Source organism: Crotalus tigris, unplaced genomic scaffold, assembly GCF_016545835.1.
Source record: "Crotalus tigris isolate CLP2741 ecotype Arizona unplaced genomic scaffold, ASM1654583v1 scf7180000023780.715972, whole genome shotgun sequence".
In the NCBI taxonomy this organism is placed as follows: domain Eukaryota; kingdom Metazoa; phylum Chordata; class Lepidosauria; order Squamata; family Viperidae; genus Crotalus; species Crotalus tigris.
In genome coordinates this window covers 521,870-539,550 of record NW_024100181.1, presented here as the reverse complement: position 1 = coordinate 539,550, position 17,681 = coordinate 521,870, and the positions used below count along the sequence as shown (strand labels likewise).

General features: G+C 38.4%; 1 protein-coding gene across 4 annotated transcripts in view; it reads left to right on the top strand.

Annotated features, from left to right (window-relative positions):
• CNTN4 (contactin 4) overlaps positions 1 to 17,681 on the top strand; it is a 175,042-nt gene that overhangs the window by 142,163 nt on the left and 15,198 nt on the right. The window contains exons 9-12 of one of the 4 annotated variants that reach the window (XM_039321679.1): positions 3,202 to 3,377; positions 6,666 to 6,783; positions 12,381 to 12,464; positions 14,470 to 14,628. In XM_039321679.1, coding sequence (XP_039177613.1) covers positions 3,202 to 3,377; positions 6,666 to 6,783; positions 12,381 to 12,464; positions 14,470 to 14,628 — 537 coding nt within the window. Of the gene's footprint in view, positions 1 to 3,201; positions 3,378 to 6,662; positions 6,784 to 12,380; positions 12,465 to 14,469; positions 14,629 to 17,681 lie in introns of all 4 variants that reach the window. The other 3 variants (XM_039321678.1, XM_039321681.1, XM_039321680.1) reach the window with 3 other exon arrangements.

The window sequence follows — 17,681 nt, the reverse complement described above, 5'->3', positions numbered from 1 at the left end:
AGCAGATATTTTTTTCTAATTACACAGTCCCCAAAGTATCACCATTCTCATTCATTCCTTCATCTCCAAATGGCCCTATATTTTCTAATCTCAGTCCTACCCATCCATTCATTTAATCTATTCCCCCCCCCCCTTTCTGGATTTCATTCATTCAGAACATTGGACAGCTCATTCCTGATCATTCAATTAACCCTGCTCACTGGAGCATAACATGTAACATAGACATCTCCTTTAGATGTCTATTTTCATATGTACCCAGAACAATGTAGATAGCTTTAATGTATACTTTTAATATATCTTGCTGACATACCAATACTACCTGACATACTACTAAATGTTAAAGACTAACATATTTAATTATGGACAACTAGAATTCATTTGAATTAGGGTGTCATTTTCTAATCAGATCTGAAGGGTTTGTATATTCAAAAAGAGGAAAAAATGAAATTATTATCATAAAAATTGGCATTGTACAGACCCATATTTTTAAACATACAGTGTGAAAATATATAGTGTTGAAGATGAGAGAAGATGAATATGTAAGCTTTAGCAAAGGTCAAAATTTGACAAAGTGATAGCTGGGTAAGACTCGCCATTTACTGATGTAGGCTTTGTGAGAGAAAATATGATTGAAACAGAGACAGATTTCTGGGTTTGGGAGAAAAATTGTGTCATCTAGGCAGCAAGCTCTAGGGAATAAATCAAAACAAAAATACAATCAGAACAAGGCAGCACCAATTTTTCAAAGATGGATTGTTTTAAATATTTTGCATGTAACAAATAATGAAAAGGGAAGAACATGCTTGTACTGTCAGAAAACTATGGATAGAAACCAAAGTTAGAATTGTTGGAATCAGCAATGGAAATAAATAAGTTGTCTTAAGACACCTTCTTGAAACTTAAATAATAAGACTAAGAGTGAGTGTCACTCAATAAAGGCATTATGAAAAAGGCTTGCAATATAGAAACAATTAAAAATTTAAATGTATATAAGAATGTCGTAATTAGCTGTAAAAACAGAAGAAGATATTGTATATCCTTCCTCCGGAAAGATAAAAACATGCAGTATTGTGTTCCAAAAACACAATAGGTTGAGTCAGCCTCAATTTTTAATATATTGGAAATGCAAATGTTTAGAACAGTTTACATAATTCTCATAAAAACATTGAGACAATTCTTTAATTCTGAGGAAGAGAAACAAATAGCACTTAGACTTATATATCACTTCATAGTGCTTTACAGCAGAGGTCCCGAACCTTTTGAACACCAGGGACCAGTTCCGTGAAGAGAGGTTTTTCTGCGGACCTACAACTGTGTGGTTTTGTGTGGTGCCTACAGATGGAGCTTTGCTTGCTTGTATGGACTGGTTGCTTGCATGCCACGGCCCGGTACTGGTCCACACACTGGGGGTTGGGGACCCTTGCTTTACAGCACTCTCTGGATGGTTTACAGTGTCAGCATGTTATCCCCAACAATCTGGTCATCGTTTTATCACCCTTGGAAGACTGGAAGGCTGAGCCAACTTTGAGCCCTGTCAGGATCGAACTAACTCTGGGCAAAGTTAGTCTGCAATAATCCATTTTAACCACTAGAAGGGGCAGAATTCTTAGGGTTGCAAAAGGGTGCCAAATGGAATAACACCAATTTTTCCCTTCATTAAGAAAGGGTGGCTGATATTAACTAGGAAAAGGTTAGAAATGTTTGAAACGATAAGAATTGAGATATGCTCTGTAACAATAATGGACTAACATCTGAATCATCCATGTAGTGCAGGGGTGTCAAACTCGCTGTGTCATGTGACGTGTCACAACAGATCATGACTTTTTTCCCATTGCCAGAGCTGGGGTGAGCGCAGCTTCTGCATGATGCATCCGGCCCATGGGCCACCAATTCGACACCCCTGATGTAGTGGAAAAACTGAATTGAATTCTCAGTTACTTCTCTTTTGGGTGTTCAGACTAAGTCATTTAAGCTTTTCCAATTCATTAAATAAGCTTCTTACTCTGTCATATTTTATTAAAGGTGTATTACTAAATCATGTTAGATAGCTAAATATTGCTTTTTTGTGGTATAGGTGAAAGTGAAACTGAAGAATTCTACATTTAATATGTTTGCTCCAAGTTATATAGCAAAATATTTAAAGAGTTGGAATTCATTAGTACATTTGTCCTTACATTTTCCTAAATTTGAATGAGGACCTGATAATCAAGAATTCTTACTAGTATCTTTCTTATTTGCACTGCTCATTTATAAGTACTATAAAACAAATCAAATTGGTTACTATTGATTTTTACTTCTGGTCAAAATGTAGTCTATAAAAGGCTATTAGTACTACAAATTCAGGTACGAAAGAAATATGATTTGAGAAAGGTGGGTGGGGACCCAGATGTTCCATTATAAGTGCACCCTGCTTTCCAGCTGTTGCTGGCAGGGTTGGAGAGACTTGCAGACTTATGAAATCAGGTAAGTTGAACCAAAATGAAAGAGAAGTCAACTTAACATAGAGCTGTCGGTTAGTAGCACAACATCAATGAGCACTTTCTCCCAACATTTCATTAATTCATTAATAATTAATGATAAATGGGAAAATCTTAGAGCTTTTCCATACTGCCACTTTAAGCTTCTTGAATTCTATCCAAAATCCAGCTACAAATAAAGCTGGCATAAGTACTTCATTTCTAGATTTCATCCCCTCTTCCTCATTGAATCAGAAGTTTTACATCCTTGCTTTTTACCATATTTTATGATTCTGATACCAGAAATAATGAAATGTTAGTTCTGTCCTCCAGATTCCTAACCTAGGTATTACTTATTTGTGTCATCTGTACGGAAGATATAATAATGAAAATATTTCTGAAACTCTTCAAGTTTTTTTAATGTTATTACATATATTACATGTATGAATATTCACATGCAAATAGGCAAATACATTACAGCAAAGTAAAACAACTTGATAGCTGTATCTATCATCTACCATGGAAACATGCTTACATCTCTCTGCTATAATTACTAGAAATACTATGATTGTCCACATTATTAAAGTTTAAGTAGATAAAAATTTTATATGTTAGTTAAGATAAGTGCATTAAACTGGCTTTTAAGAATTATTATGCTGACCAAATATCATACAAAGTATTATTTAGAGCTTTTAATCTATACTTTTTAAAAATCTGATCATTTATTCTGTGATATTATTTATAGATCCAACGCGATTTGTAGTGGCACCTACTAGCATGGATGTCACTGCTGGTGAAAGTATTCTTCTGCCTTGCCAAGTATCTCATGATCATCCACTAGACATTGTTTTTACTTGGTCATTTAATGGGCGTCTGATAGACTTTGAAAATGATGGAGATCACTTTGAAAGAGTTGGAGGGGTAAGTATTATTATTAGTAATTGTTGCAGACTTCATCATGGGTGTTGAAATATAGTAATAAAATACTGGACTGTTTGCTGATATGTTTATAGAAACAGAGACTATGTATATTGTCTGTCTGCTCAGTTGTTAACCCTAAGTCTGCTCACACTTATGTTCTCAAATCATAGCCGTTTATAACTTTAGCAATAAAATATTTGACTTCTCTAATTTTTATGTTACTATAGTAGCTTCTTGATCACATGATCCAAGTACTTATTTCTTGGAATATTCTGCTTTCTATGTAATGTAAATGTAAAACTGTGCATTCGGGAGGAATCAAATGGATCGTTATTTCTTCAGTATTTGTCAGTTTTGTCAACGAAATTAATTCTCATTTTATTAAAAAAAATACTGCAAACCATAACTGAAATCTCAGAGAGAAACTGACTATTTCTTTTTATAGAACACTAATATATAAGACAGCTGTACCAAACTCTAAAATGAGAGAGACAAAGTTGTTCTTTGAACTGAATATCAGAACATAAAACTATACCTAAGATAGTTGCCCTATGTAGGAATGTTCAGTTGTGCAAAAAGGTTCAAAGTAGCTGCTAAAGTTCAAACAGTTTCCATCTCCCCTTAGTTTCCTTCTACAGCAGGAGTCTTCAATCCCCAGGCCTCAATCTGCTGGGCCTTTGAACTATTTGGAACTGGGCTGTGAAAGTGGTGCGTGAAAGCATGTACTCACACATCCCCATTTGCGCAAGCATTGGGCGAGCGTGTGCGTGCATGCTCCATTTGCATAAGCAGCAGGTGTGTGTACCCACTGCTTATGCAAATGGAGCTGCATGTGTGCGTGCCCACCCTTTGCACAGAACCCTCTCCTCTCCCCCCCCCAACCAGGCCACAAAGCCAGAGAGGTTAGGGAACTATAGTTTACAGGCTATGTGATTTTGCAGATTGGAAACTTTGGTCAACATTCTTAGAACTTAAAACTAATCCCTTCCAGAAAAACAGCAATTTCAGGAAGAAAATAAGTTTTATCTCTATGCAGGGAGCATTTGAAGCATTCTTTATGATAATACATATAAATATGTTAAATAAACAAACAATGTATAGAATAGCCATTATAAAAAAGGTGGAAAGGTCAGAATGTTTCATGCCATAGGCCAGTGATGGTGAATCTTTTAGAGACCGAGTGCTCAAACTGCAACCCAAAACCCACTTATGCATCGTCAGGTGCCGGGTGGGTGTGGCCCACTGGGTGAGTGTGGCCCACTGGGTGGGTGTGGCCCACTGGGTGGGTGTGGCCCATTGGGTGGGCGTGGCTGCTGTAGTAACAGCAGACTGGGTGGGACTAAAAAGTTCAATCAATCAATTCCAACTTTGCAAGATCTTTTTTTTCCCACGAGAAGTTGAAATTGACTGATTGAACCTTTTTTTATATATATACACGGCGGTGGAGGCCTAAAGTGAAAAGGTTTTATAAAACCCAGCTGAAGGCCTAGGACTGGGGCGACGGCAAGCATGCCCACAGAGAGGGCTCTGAGTTCCGCCTCTGGCACCCGTGCCATAGGTTCGCCACCACTGCCATAGGCTCTAATTCTAAGAAAGAATATAATGTTAATCAACATAATACTAGATCAGATGGAAATATTTTGTTTTATCTTCTAAACTAACCCAAGTTCTTTATTGAAATCAATGGTAGTTCACTATATGTCAAACGTTATCTTTTTAAAAATATATATATTCTGATTTTTAATCTAATCCCTCTTTTTGTAAGTTCAAACATAACAAAGAATTTCAAGTACTATTGAAGGGATCTTCAAACTTGGCCCTTTTATGACTTGTGGACTTCAACTGCCAGAATTCCTCAGCCAGCATGTCTGGCTGAGGAATTCTGGGAGTTGAAGTCCACAAGTCATAAAAGGGCCAAGTTTGAAGACCCCTGTACTATTGCATGGCCACTCTCAGTGTTTGCATGAGTACACAGAATATTTCTGATGTTGCACAATCACACCGAAGCTATAATTGAATCCATACAATTGCTAAGTGGATACAGAGGTATTGCATTTGAAAAAACAAATGATATTGTTCTATGCCAAGTAATGCAAAAACCTCTAGACTGCAGTCTTTGTGTAGTCCTTATACAAATATGTGGTCCATCTAAATCATGAATGTGCCACAAAGCTCTGGAAACTACTGTAGATGTCTCATCTTTGGGTTAAGCTAATACAGTGGTTCTTAACCTGTGGGTCGGGACCCCATTTGGGGTCGAATGACCATTTCACGGGGGTCGCCAAACAACGCAGTCTGCCATTTTTTCCCCCTTTTCCTTAGCTGTGCTACTCCCTTTTATTCTATTGGCTTTTGAAAGCCAATAGAATAGACTCTCTTGAATAGAGTCTAATTCTATTGGCTTTCAAAAGCCAATAGGAACTGTCCAGGCTGTCTCTGCCCTGCTGAGCCCACCAAAAGTCCCATTCTGCAAACAGTGCTGCAAGTTGTCTGTAGCAAAGGTGAGCTGTCTGGAAGTTTCCACCCCTCCCTGCTGAGCAACTACTAAAAATGTAAGAAAAGGAGGGCCAGGGGTGGGAGGTGGGAGGCCAGCAGGCACAGGGAGGGTTGCTGGCGTGCGTGGGGCCTGGCGGGTGCCTTACTTCCCTTGGGGTGGGCCAGCTGGTAGCCCAGCCAGTAGTCAGCCTACTCTGTCTCTGCCGCTTGCCAGCTACGCCTCGGCCGGTGCAGGGGGCGGCACCACGCATGCGCGGCACTCCCTGGCAGGGAAAGTCCTCGACTTACGACCGGTTGGGTAGTCCTCGACTTACGACCGGTTGGGTAGTCCTCGACTTACGACTGGTTGGGGTCGCGGCATTAAAAAGGTTGAGAACCACTGAGCTAATAGATGAAGATACGCAGAAAACAGATGTCCAAATACCAAGGAAGGTTGTAAACTGGACGTTTAGGTAGAACATTTAAAAAAAAACTCAAACCTTTTTTGCATACCACATTAATGGTAAAGCCCTTGATTGACCTGAAATTCTGTTGTCCTTTACAAGTAGCCATACTTTCCTGTTTTAATTCTGAGGAAGTTCACACATTTTGCATTATTTATTTTACTGGATTTAGTTTTTATTTGTAGACCACCACATTCTCAGTAGACTCCAAGTAGTTTACATAAGTCATGCCTTGCACTTTCATCAGTTGATGTAAAAGAAATTCATTAGCCAAGTGGCCATCATATGATAATGCTATTCAGAGCTCTTTATGAAGTGGTTGTAACATTTTTCCCTACTTTATCAGCAGGATTCAGCTGGTGATTTGATGATCAGAAGCATCCAGCTGAATCATGCTGGAAAATACGTCTGCATGGTGCAAACAAGCGTGGACAAACTATCAGCTGCTGCAGACCTGATTGTAAGAGGTATTTGAATTTTGTTTGCTGTTGTTGTTGTTGCAAAACCACTGCAAATAATAACATAAAGAACAGTTCAAAAGGTTTTTGTTACTTCAACTAATAATCCAAAAAACACCATAGATTGCCTATACAAGTACGAGAGAGAAGTGTTTTTAATATATGCTAATAATTATTATAGTTAGGTAAAGAATATTGCTTTGAATATTGTGTAAAATATTGCTCAAGGCATGAATTGTCTCCATTTTATATGTGTGTGGGAGGAGGATTGCTTGTTTTATTTGTTTTTTTATGGCATGCAATGTGCAAATGGGGTTGACTGCAACCAGCATGCATGATTCCAGTTGCTTTGGCAGCAATAATTTGCCTGTAGCCTTTTTGCCCTCTCTTCTATTCTTTCCATCTCACACTCTCTGCCTCTGACTTCTGATGACCTCTTGGTCATGTTACTGTGACCAAGTACTGTGACCAAGTACCAAGTACTGGGTCACGTTACTGTGGCAGAGGAACTTTGCTCTGTTGCTCTCCACCTTTTAAGCATTGCTTGGTAAACATACTGCTACTACAAAATGCAAATAATGGTGCTTAAAAAAATCAGTGTGACCCCAAATCATTGACCTTAGTGCCCTATGTTGGCTACATCAGTTATGCAGTCACCTCAGGGCAAACCCTGCCTACTGTGCTTGACTCCTGCAGGTAGTTTAGTTTGCTTGTTTGATATAGTCAAGAGAGATTTATACGCTAAAAGCTATTCATTAATCTAGTGGCAATTTATTGTTGTCCCAGTGGAAGGTTAATGTGGCTTGAATATTTGGGGGAAAGCTGTAACAAGTAAACAATATTTGTTCTTAGAATCTAATTTCCCTGAGTGCCATTTCTATCAAATGCCTCTTTTCTGAATAGTCTGATCTCACAAGTATCAAACATTCACAGAGGGGTCAAGGTGGACAAGTAGTAAAACACACATGCCACAACATTGCAATGCAAAATCTTCCCCCTCACTTTCATGAGACACTGCAATGCAAGGATGAAAGGGGCAGAGCTTATGTGAGATTATAATACACAATCCATCCTTTTAGCATCTCTGTGCTTAGGAATGGCTGCACATTTGTCAATTACGTAAACATTGTATATTGTCTTTTGATCATGTAAAAACATTGTAATAAAGAAATTGAACCTTGTCAGTTGCAGTGAAAAACAAAAACTGAATACAGGTAGTCCTCGACTTATGACCACAGTGGGGATTGGTTAAGCAGTGCAGAAGTTAACAAGGCATCATATGACTGCATCTAATTTTGTAATCGTTTTTGTCACAATCACATTAGATATCCCATGACCATAACTTGCAACCATTCTTTTTGGCTCTCCTTTTGATTTGTTTGTTAAAAGCTGGCTGGGAAAGTCACAAATGGTGATCAGGTGACTACAGGATGTTGCAATTGTTGTACGTAGCTGGGTTGTCAAGTGCCTGGATGGTAATGATCAAGTTAGATGACCACATGGTGTGAGGATCAGTCCTAAGTCATTTTTTTCAGCATGTTATAATTTTAACTAGTGGCTAAACAAATGATCATAAGTTGATGACTATATGTAGAAGAGACAAAGAAAAAAAATCAATATACTGATTCTCACTGTAGTCCAAAGACTTATGCAAAAAGCTATATTTTTCATTGCTCAGGGACTGGTCATCGGTGCAATCTGAATCTATTTCAGGAAGAATTGGCATACACGAGGTTCCATCCATTGAAGCAGAAGTGGGGAGCCTTTTATGACTTGTGAACTTCAACTCCCAGAATTCCTGAACCAGCATTGGTCATAAGTTGACAACTATATGTAAAAGAGGCAAAGAGAAAAAGCCAGCTAGGTGTATTGATTTTTCTCTTTACCTCTTCTACATATAGTAGTCAACTTATAACCATGCTGGGTCAGGAATTCTGGGAGTTGAAGTCCATAAGTCATAAAGGGGCCATGGTTCCCCACCTCTGCATTAAACAGTGTCATCTGATGAAATCTAAGACCCATCCATTGGAAGTATTTATCTCAAGAGTTTAGTTTCACCCTCACCCTTTTAAAAGATTTCTTAAAACCTACCTGTTCTCCAGACCATGTGGTAAGACCCTTGTATATTATATGACTTTTTTAAAGATTAGTATGTGTTTTTTCAGATGCCTATTATTCTTTTGTCTGTATTTTTAAACTTTTAATACCATAGATTGTCTAGATTCAGATAGTCCTATAAATTTAAGCAAAGGAGCCTTTTAGAAGGGTGTTATATTGTTGAGGGGACACTATTGGGAAGCCATCTTTTATAACCCCATCCACAATATTTGAAACAGATAATGGAGCGCCCATTGCTGATTGCAAACTACAGTTCACCTCATATGGAAAAAGACAGTTCCCAAATAAAAGTAGTCCTCAACTTATGAACATTTATTCAGTGACCATTCAAAGTTACTGTAGCGCTGTACAAAGAGATGTATGACTAGTCCCCAAAGTTATGGCCATTGAAGATCACATGATCAAAATCCAGGCACTTGTGACTTACAACTCTTCCACCTACCTATTTTCCTCAAATCGATGTCCTTTTTGCCCCCCCATTCCCTCGCTGACCTTTTGTCATCTTTTTGCTCCCACTGCTCACCAAGCATGCCCGGCTTGGCCCTTCGTGAGGCAGCTACTGGCTTTCTTTCCCAGGTTGCTCCTGGCAGTCTCTTCTCCAAGAGACCTGGAGAAGATAGCCTACATGGCCAGCAGCTGCGTTGCAAAGGGCAGAGCAGGCACACCTCATCAACAGAGGAAGTAAGATTTGACAAAGACCAGCTATGGCAGCAGAGTAAGGACAATAGAGACCTCAGAGTGCAGCATGAAGAGGAAAGACAGCTGTAGCTGGGACTTGATTGGGGTGGCTACAGCTTTGTTATTGTGTGCTGGTCAAGCTCTGGCTGGGATTCATGCTGCAAAAGGCTTCACTCAGGGGCTTCTTGCAACCCCCAGAGCCATGGTGTGCCAAAAAGCCCCTTTCTGTTGCACTTCTGGGCTAGCCTGGGGCATCTGAGGCTTCCAGAAATTGCTGTGGCTTCATACTATGCTATAACTCAGGGGCTTCTTGCATCCCCAGAGCTGTGGCATGCCAAGAAACTCTTCACTGGGAGTATGGCAACACCTCCACAGCTGCATGATTCTGGGACCCCTTGCCTTCCTGCAAGGTAGGAGGTAGGGTGACCAAAAGGGAAGAGATGGGGAGAGAGATAAACAAGTGGAGAGAGTTTGAGGCAGCTCTTTATCTCACTGAGGCTTGGGGTCAGGAGGGACATAGGCCAGGTGGGTTTGGATTGGGGTGGGTCCTCCACGAACAGGATTTAACGTCAGCAATGGGAAGTGCCACGATTACTGTTGCTAAGATAGGCGATGAGATGACATCTGACTTTATGACTGTGTCACTCAGCAATGGAAATTCTGGTCTCAATTGTGGCTGTAAGTTGAGGATTGCCTGTATGAGACTCCAGGTAATGTTTTGTACCTCCTCAGTATAATATATATGGGAGCAAAGCTGACAAAACAGAAACGTGGGTCTGCTATACTCAGTTCTTAAATAAAAGTATTGATTTTTATTAAATGCAATAAATAACACTGTATCAATCAGGCAAATACCCTGATCATGTATTACTCACATTTATTTTTGGAAGACTTCCTAGTCTAGTCTAGCTATTCTAGAGTAGCTGGGAGGTGGGAAAATGGAGGGCATGTTCATTGTCCATTGAAAAAGGCAGCTGCAGTTTATCAGCTGCTCCCTCATGGAATTAAAAGATATATTGTAGCTTTAGTAAATGCATGCTCCACTTAATGAGAACAAGGTTCAATGAACAGTTTAAATACTCAGAAATTAGGCTGCCACATGTTTAATATCTGTAATACTCGAAGTTCTCAAGTATGTACATCCTTTTGGATGAAATAATCTTACATTTTAATAGGAGTCTTTTAAAAGAAAATGCATTACAGAGGTCCGTGAACATAGTGAATTCTTGCATCTGGAGTTGTAGGATTTTTTTTTTAATGCTCCATTTTCTAGCCACACTGCACCATCTAGTGGATAAAAGGGAACACCAGCCAAACTTTCTTTTCTATTACTGGTATTCATTCATGATGAAAAACATACGTTTCCTTAATCAAACAAATGAGTTAGAACCTAACTTAAGTCAAAAACTCACTACTCATTGTAACTGACATTTCATTTAAGTGTACAAATTCAGTTGCATCAAATTCGGCAAAATAAACTTAAAAAAGGACTAAAGAGAAATTTCCTAACAGTGAGAACACTTAACCAATGGAATGGCTTGCCTTCAGGAGTTGCTGGAGCTCCATCACTGGAGGAATGTAAAAAACTAGACTATGGCTGTCAAACCCGACATGTGACGTGTCACGATGTATCAAGACTTTTTTTGCATTGCCAGAGCTGGGGTGGGGCACAGCCTCCGCATGATGCAACCGGTCCACGGACCAGCAGTTTAACACCCTGGACTAGACAGACATTTGTCTGGAATGATATAGGTCAGGGGTAGGCAACCTTGGCTCTTTTATGACTCGTGGACTTCAACTCCCATGGCTGGCTCAGGAATTCTGGGAGTTGAAGTCCATAAAAGAGCCAAGGTTCCCTACCCCTGGTACAGGGTCTTCTGCTTGAGCAGGGGGTTGGATTAGAAGACCTTCCAAATCTTAACTCTTTTAAAGCACTCTGTAGCACCTTAATAGAAGCTAATTTGTTTAGTTAAATGTAAGCTTTCTATTAAAGTCGTCATTTTTACAGTTTTCAGCACAAACCCCATTTAATTTGATGTGTTACATTTTAATTTGATGTGTTACTATGGAATCTACTCTTGGAAAGACTGTGCTGGGTGCTTCCAGCAAACACATTCAAACTATTCTTTCTCACAGCTGGTGAATCTTCTTTAAGCAGCCATTTTAAAAAGCAGCCGTGTGAAAGATATATAAGATTATATACCACAATATACTATACACACAATCCGTAATGATCAATAGAGAGAACTCTTATAGGAAAAGAATCATCATGATGAAAACTTAACTTATAATCATAATCTGGTGCATGTTTACTTAAAGAGTGAATCCCACTAAATTCAAGGGGTTTATTTTTAAATAAGTGCAGCCTAAGGTGACATTTAGAGCATTTCACAATGTTGTTACTGAAATTAAGTAATACATCTTTTGCAAGCAGAGTCCAACATATATATTTAGTAAACTAAATGTGTGTTATTTAGTAAACTAAATACATATTTAAAAAACAAATATATTACATAGCAATTTGTGTTCATAATAAAAGTCAGAACTGTTAGAAAACCTTGAGAAATTGCATGCTTGTCAATAATTGATTTATGGAATATATATGTACAGTTCAAACTGTATTGTTAAGACTTATTTAATACTGTATGACAAAGTTCCTGACAGTATAGCCTGTAGTATAAAATAAATAAAAAATTAAATGTTAAATCTACTTTATTTTTAAAGTTTCATTTTCAATCTCATTTTGAAAAGAGCAACTAAAATTGTGACTTCAACTCTCAGTCATCACTATGATTTCACCCTTAAAACAGAGATTTCCCATCTATTTCCTGAGGAATGGAAGACCTCCAGAATGTGGGATATGGGGAAAAGGAATGTAAAAAAACAAAAACAAGGTACCAAAATAGAGGGGAATGGGATGAAGCTTCCATGGGCACCGAAGTACAATTATTGGGCTAATAAACTTACATTGTTCTTCAGAGGCATAGTTTGGTGTAACCAATATAATTCCCAGCTGTGTAACTGCAGGGAGGGCAATTGGCAAACAAGTGATAAGAGATAGAGAGAATGAAAAGTCCTTAGTGCTTCTCATATGCTGATCCTCAGTCAGAAAGGCATTCTATTGGATTTTGGTGAATATCTGAAATGAGAATGTTCCAGATATGGGGAAATCCTCAGTGAATAGATTTGCTCTAATCATATGGCCACTTAGGCAATAGTCCATCTCCTAGTAAAAAGTACAGTGCTACAGGTCAGCACTGAGAGGGGTGCGATGGCTCAGTGGCTAAAGACACTGAGCTTGTCAGCTGGAGAGTTGACAGTTCAGGTTTGAGACTCAAGCTCCATACAACGGGGTGAGCTCCTATTACTTGCCCCAGTTCCTGCAGTTAGAAAACATGAAAATGCGAGTAGATAAATTGATACCACTTTGATGGGAAGGTAACAACGTTCCATGCGCCTTTGACCTATAGCCATACTGGCCACATGATCATGGAAATTGTCTTTGGACAATGCTGGCTCCCTCAGCCAAGAAACGGAAAGGAGTCAGACATGACTAACAGGGAAACCTTTTACCTTCTTACAGGTCAGCAGAAGGTACCCAGGTCAGACAAGACAGTATCCACATCACAGCTTTCATGCAAAAAAACAAAAACAACCCGCTGATACTGTGAAATAACTCATAAAATCATTTTGCTGCCCCCAAATATTTACCATTTCTAAGCTCACTGCCATCTTGCACAAAGAGATAATGTAAAGATGTCATTGAATCTCTCCATTTCCAAGAAGACATGCAAAAATTACACTGGATAAGTGTTTCAGGCTAAAGCACACTTATCTGCAAAGATAAACCACTGAGCCTTTAGGGCAGTGATGGCGAACCTTTTAGAGACCGAGTGTCCAAAAACTGCCCCTTCCCCCGCTCCACCCCCTGCCCCGCTCCCACTCTGCCCCTCATCCCCCACCCAGCCTGCCCACAGAACCACTCACCGCCTCCAGGGCCCACCGCAGATTGCCCAGGCAGCCCAGCAGCGCTATGGCGGTCACGCCCTCTGCCTGCACCCTGCAGCATCAACTGTGCATGATGGGGTGTGAAGGCAGAGTCTTGTCTATGCTGCCTGGCTGCCATGTCCTTGGCTGCGCTGTTCTGCGTGGGCCCTGCTCAGGGGCAACTCTCCTTCAAGGTGCTGCTGGAGAGGAGGGGTCACAGGGGGAGGCGAGGCTGGGGCAACGGCACGTGTGTCCACAGAGAGGGCTCTAAGTGCCGCCTCTGGCACCCGTGCCATAGGTTCGTCACCACTGCTTTAGGGCGTACTTCCCTATGAATGTGAATAAGATTGTATTGAAAGTCTATAGCATTCCTACTGATAACATTCTACATTCAGATGAGAAAGATTTTAGGAATTCAAACATTTTGTATTTTTCACCATTGCAAACGTTCTTTTTCGTTTAAAGTTTATCTAGGTCAGAATAAATTTAGATTAAGAATAAAAATAATTTAGAATAAAGTTTTATAACAGAAGTTATCCCTTAATGCCAAGAATTTCAACTGATCCAAATCAAAAAGATAATGCCCAAAATATCCCAAACATTTCAAGTTTGTTAAAGGTTACAACACCATCACGGGCACTGAAAACTCTGCGGAAGTAGGCAGTGTAGAATGGATTAAATATTGAAATCATTGGGCTACTTTGGACAATATATTTTGCATCTGGATCTCCTGCAGTTCCTTCTACAAAGAACAGATTTTCATAATACCTCTTTTTTCTTAGACTTGAACAGGAAAGTCTTGCAACTCTTCATCTTAAATGTGGACTACTTCTGCAGACTATTATTTGCTATGTATACCTCACTGAGGGGAACCAAAATGTATTTTTGTTTATTTTGGATGTTTCATAACAGGTCCCCCAGGTCCTCCTGAAGCTGTGACAATTGATGAGATAACAGACACTACAGCTCAGGTTTCTTGGAGACCAGGAGCAGATAATCGCAGTCCCATTACAACATACGTTATTCAAGCAAGGACCCCGTTTTCTGTTGGATGGCAAGGAGTAAATACAGGTACACAAGCACTTTAAAGCATACAGAGAGATTTTTTTAAACATTTCTATATACACAAGATGGTCAAGTCGGCATGAATCTATAAAATGTAATAAATAAACAGAAAATACAGCATATATGATGATCTTCAAAGAGAGAATAAGAAAATCAATAATTCCTACAAGTTCATATTCATCATGTTGTTCCTTTCATGGTAAGCAATGTTATACAGTGCACAGCAAAGCATAAGAAATAAGAAAAGAGAAAGAACTATAACTAAATCTAATTTATATCAATTCATTCAATCAAGTTAATTCTTTTAGTATTCTATCCATATTCTTTCACCATACATTCTTTCTTTACTGTCCCAAAGGTGCTTTTTCTTTTTTCTTTTTAAATAAATTTTTATTAAGTACAAAGAAAAAAAAAGGATTAAAAACATTAAACATGGTAAATCGTCTTTGACTGACATCTCAGTCCATATTGTACATTAATTACATATAATATACCTATATACAACTAAACATTTCTAGTCTCTATCTCAATTTATCTCTTTACTGTGACCTCCATTTTTTCCCTCCATCTATAAAATTTATTCCATATTCAATAAAATTCTGTTCCTGATTTTTTAATCTTTTAGTTATCCTATCTAGTTCTGCACAATACATAATTTTCTTTATTAGTGCTTCCCCAGTCAGTACTTCCATTGCTTTCCACTTTTGAGCAAATAGTATCCTTGCTGCTGTGACCACATGGATAATTAAATATGTGTCCTCTTTATTTACATTTTTCTCTAGTATTCCTAATAGTAATGTCTCCAGTTTGTATTGAATGTTTTGCCTAGTCATTTCTATTGCCCAATCCCAGACCATACGCCAGTACACCTGTGCTTCTCTACATGTCCACCATACATGAAAAAAGGTGCCCCTTTCTTTTTTACATTTCCAACACAAAGATGAATATCCGTTATACATTTTGGAGGGAGATGCCATCTGTAAACCATCTTATACAGGTTTTCTTTATATGATGTCGCCACTGTGATTTTGTTATTTCGCTCCTATACTTGCCGCCATTGATTCATATTTATATTACATCCTAGATCTATTGCCTATGTCACCATTGTTTCTTTAACCTGCTCCTCATATAGCTTATGTTCCAACAGGTGTTTATAAATATTCTTTATTTGTTTTTTCTCTGGGCCTAGCAGTATTTTATCTAACCCTGTATCTTGTCTGTTAATTCCCCATTCTTGCTTATCCTTCATGTATCTTGCTTGTATCTGGAGATAAGACCACCACTCCATGTCTATTCCTTGTTGTTTTAGCTCTTGTTTTTGTTTTAAATAACCTTCTTCTGTCAAGATGTCTTTATATATAATAGCTTTGTCTATCCTGTACAAATTGGGGTATGTGACTGCCTCCAATGGCGATAGCCAAGCCGGGGTCTTTGTGTAATATTGATGTTTAAATATATTCCAGCTTTTTATTAATTCTTGCCGAAACTTATGTCTTAAAAAATATTGGTGGTTTCTGCTTTGCCCCATCCATATGTGAGCATGCCAGCCCTGCTGGAGGTCATAACCCTCTAAATGTAAACATCTTTTACTTTCTAAGGTTATCCAGTCTCTAATCCATGTTAGCGCCGCTGCTTGGTAATATAGCTCCCAATCTGGGAACCCTAAATCTCCCCTCTCTTTGGCATCCTGTAGTGCCTTTAATTTTATTCTTGCCTTCTTACCTGACCACACAAATTCTAAGGTTAATTTATTCAGCTCCTTGAAAAATTTCTTGTCTAATTGAATTGGAATATTCTAAAACAGGAATATCATTTTAGGTAAGATGTTCATTTTCACTGTGGCAATTCTCCCGAGTAATGAGAGATGTACATTTTTCCAGTGGTCTAAATCTACTTTTATATTCTTGACCAATTTGCCATAATTGACTTCTTTAATTGATGAGCAGCGAGCTGAAATAACTATCCCTAAATATTTTAATTTGGAAACTACTTGTATACCTAATTTTGCTTGAGGTTTCCTTTTTGTATGTTAGTCATGTTTTTTGTGATAATTTTTGTTTTGTTTCTATTTATTTTCAAACCTGCCAGATCCCCATACTCTTCCAATATTTCGAATAATTTCTGGCCTGATTGTTCTGGGTCTTCTAATATAAATGCTAAGTCGTCTGCATAAGCTTGAAGTTTGTATGTTTCTTTCTTGATCTTAAGTCCTTTAATCTGCTCTTCTTATCTTACTTCTCTAGCAAGAATTTCTAATGTATATATGAATAACAATGGCGAGAGAGGACATCCTTGTCTTGTGCCTTTCTGTATGTTGAATTTATCAGTAGCCTCTCCATTTATTATGATCTTGGCCTTTTGTTCAGAATAAATTGCAGTTATCATGTTTAAAAAATTTTCCCCAACATCCATTGATTTTAGTTGTTGGATCATAAATTGCCAATTAACATTGTCAAAAGCCTTCTGTGCATCAAGAAACAGAAGTGCCACTTGACGATCTCTATGTGATTCATAAAATTCAAGGATGTCTAAAATTGTTCTTATATTCCGCTTAGTCTGCCTGTTTGGTAAAAACCCATTTTGATCCGAATGTATGAAATCAACTAGGTATTTTTTGAATCTCTCCGCCATTATTGAGGCAAAAATTTTATAATCAGAATTCAATAATGATATAGGTCTATAATTTTTTATCCGTGTTTTTTCTGCTTCTTCTTTTGGAATCAATATTATATTTGCCTCCAACCAGGACTTAGGTATTTTAGCATCGGTTAATACTGCGTTGAAAACTTCTAGTAGGTATTGATTGAGTGCACTTTGTTGTTCTTTATATAGTTCTGCAGGTATTCCATCTGGACCAGTCGCCTTACTGATCCCAAAGGTGCTTTTTCAAGAGGCAACTGGACTTTTTGTTTTTACTTGAAAGGAAAGGAAAAACAAAGTCCAGTTGCCTCTTGAAAAAGTACCTTTGGGACAACATTGACCTGGATGACTGAGAATCTCTGTAGACATTCTTTCTTTACTTTATTTTGTTTTACTATAAGTGCTTGAGTACCATATTC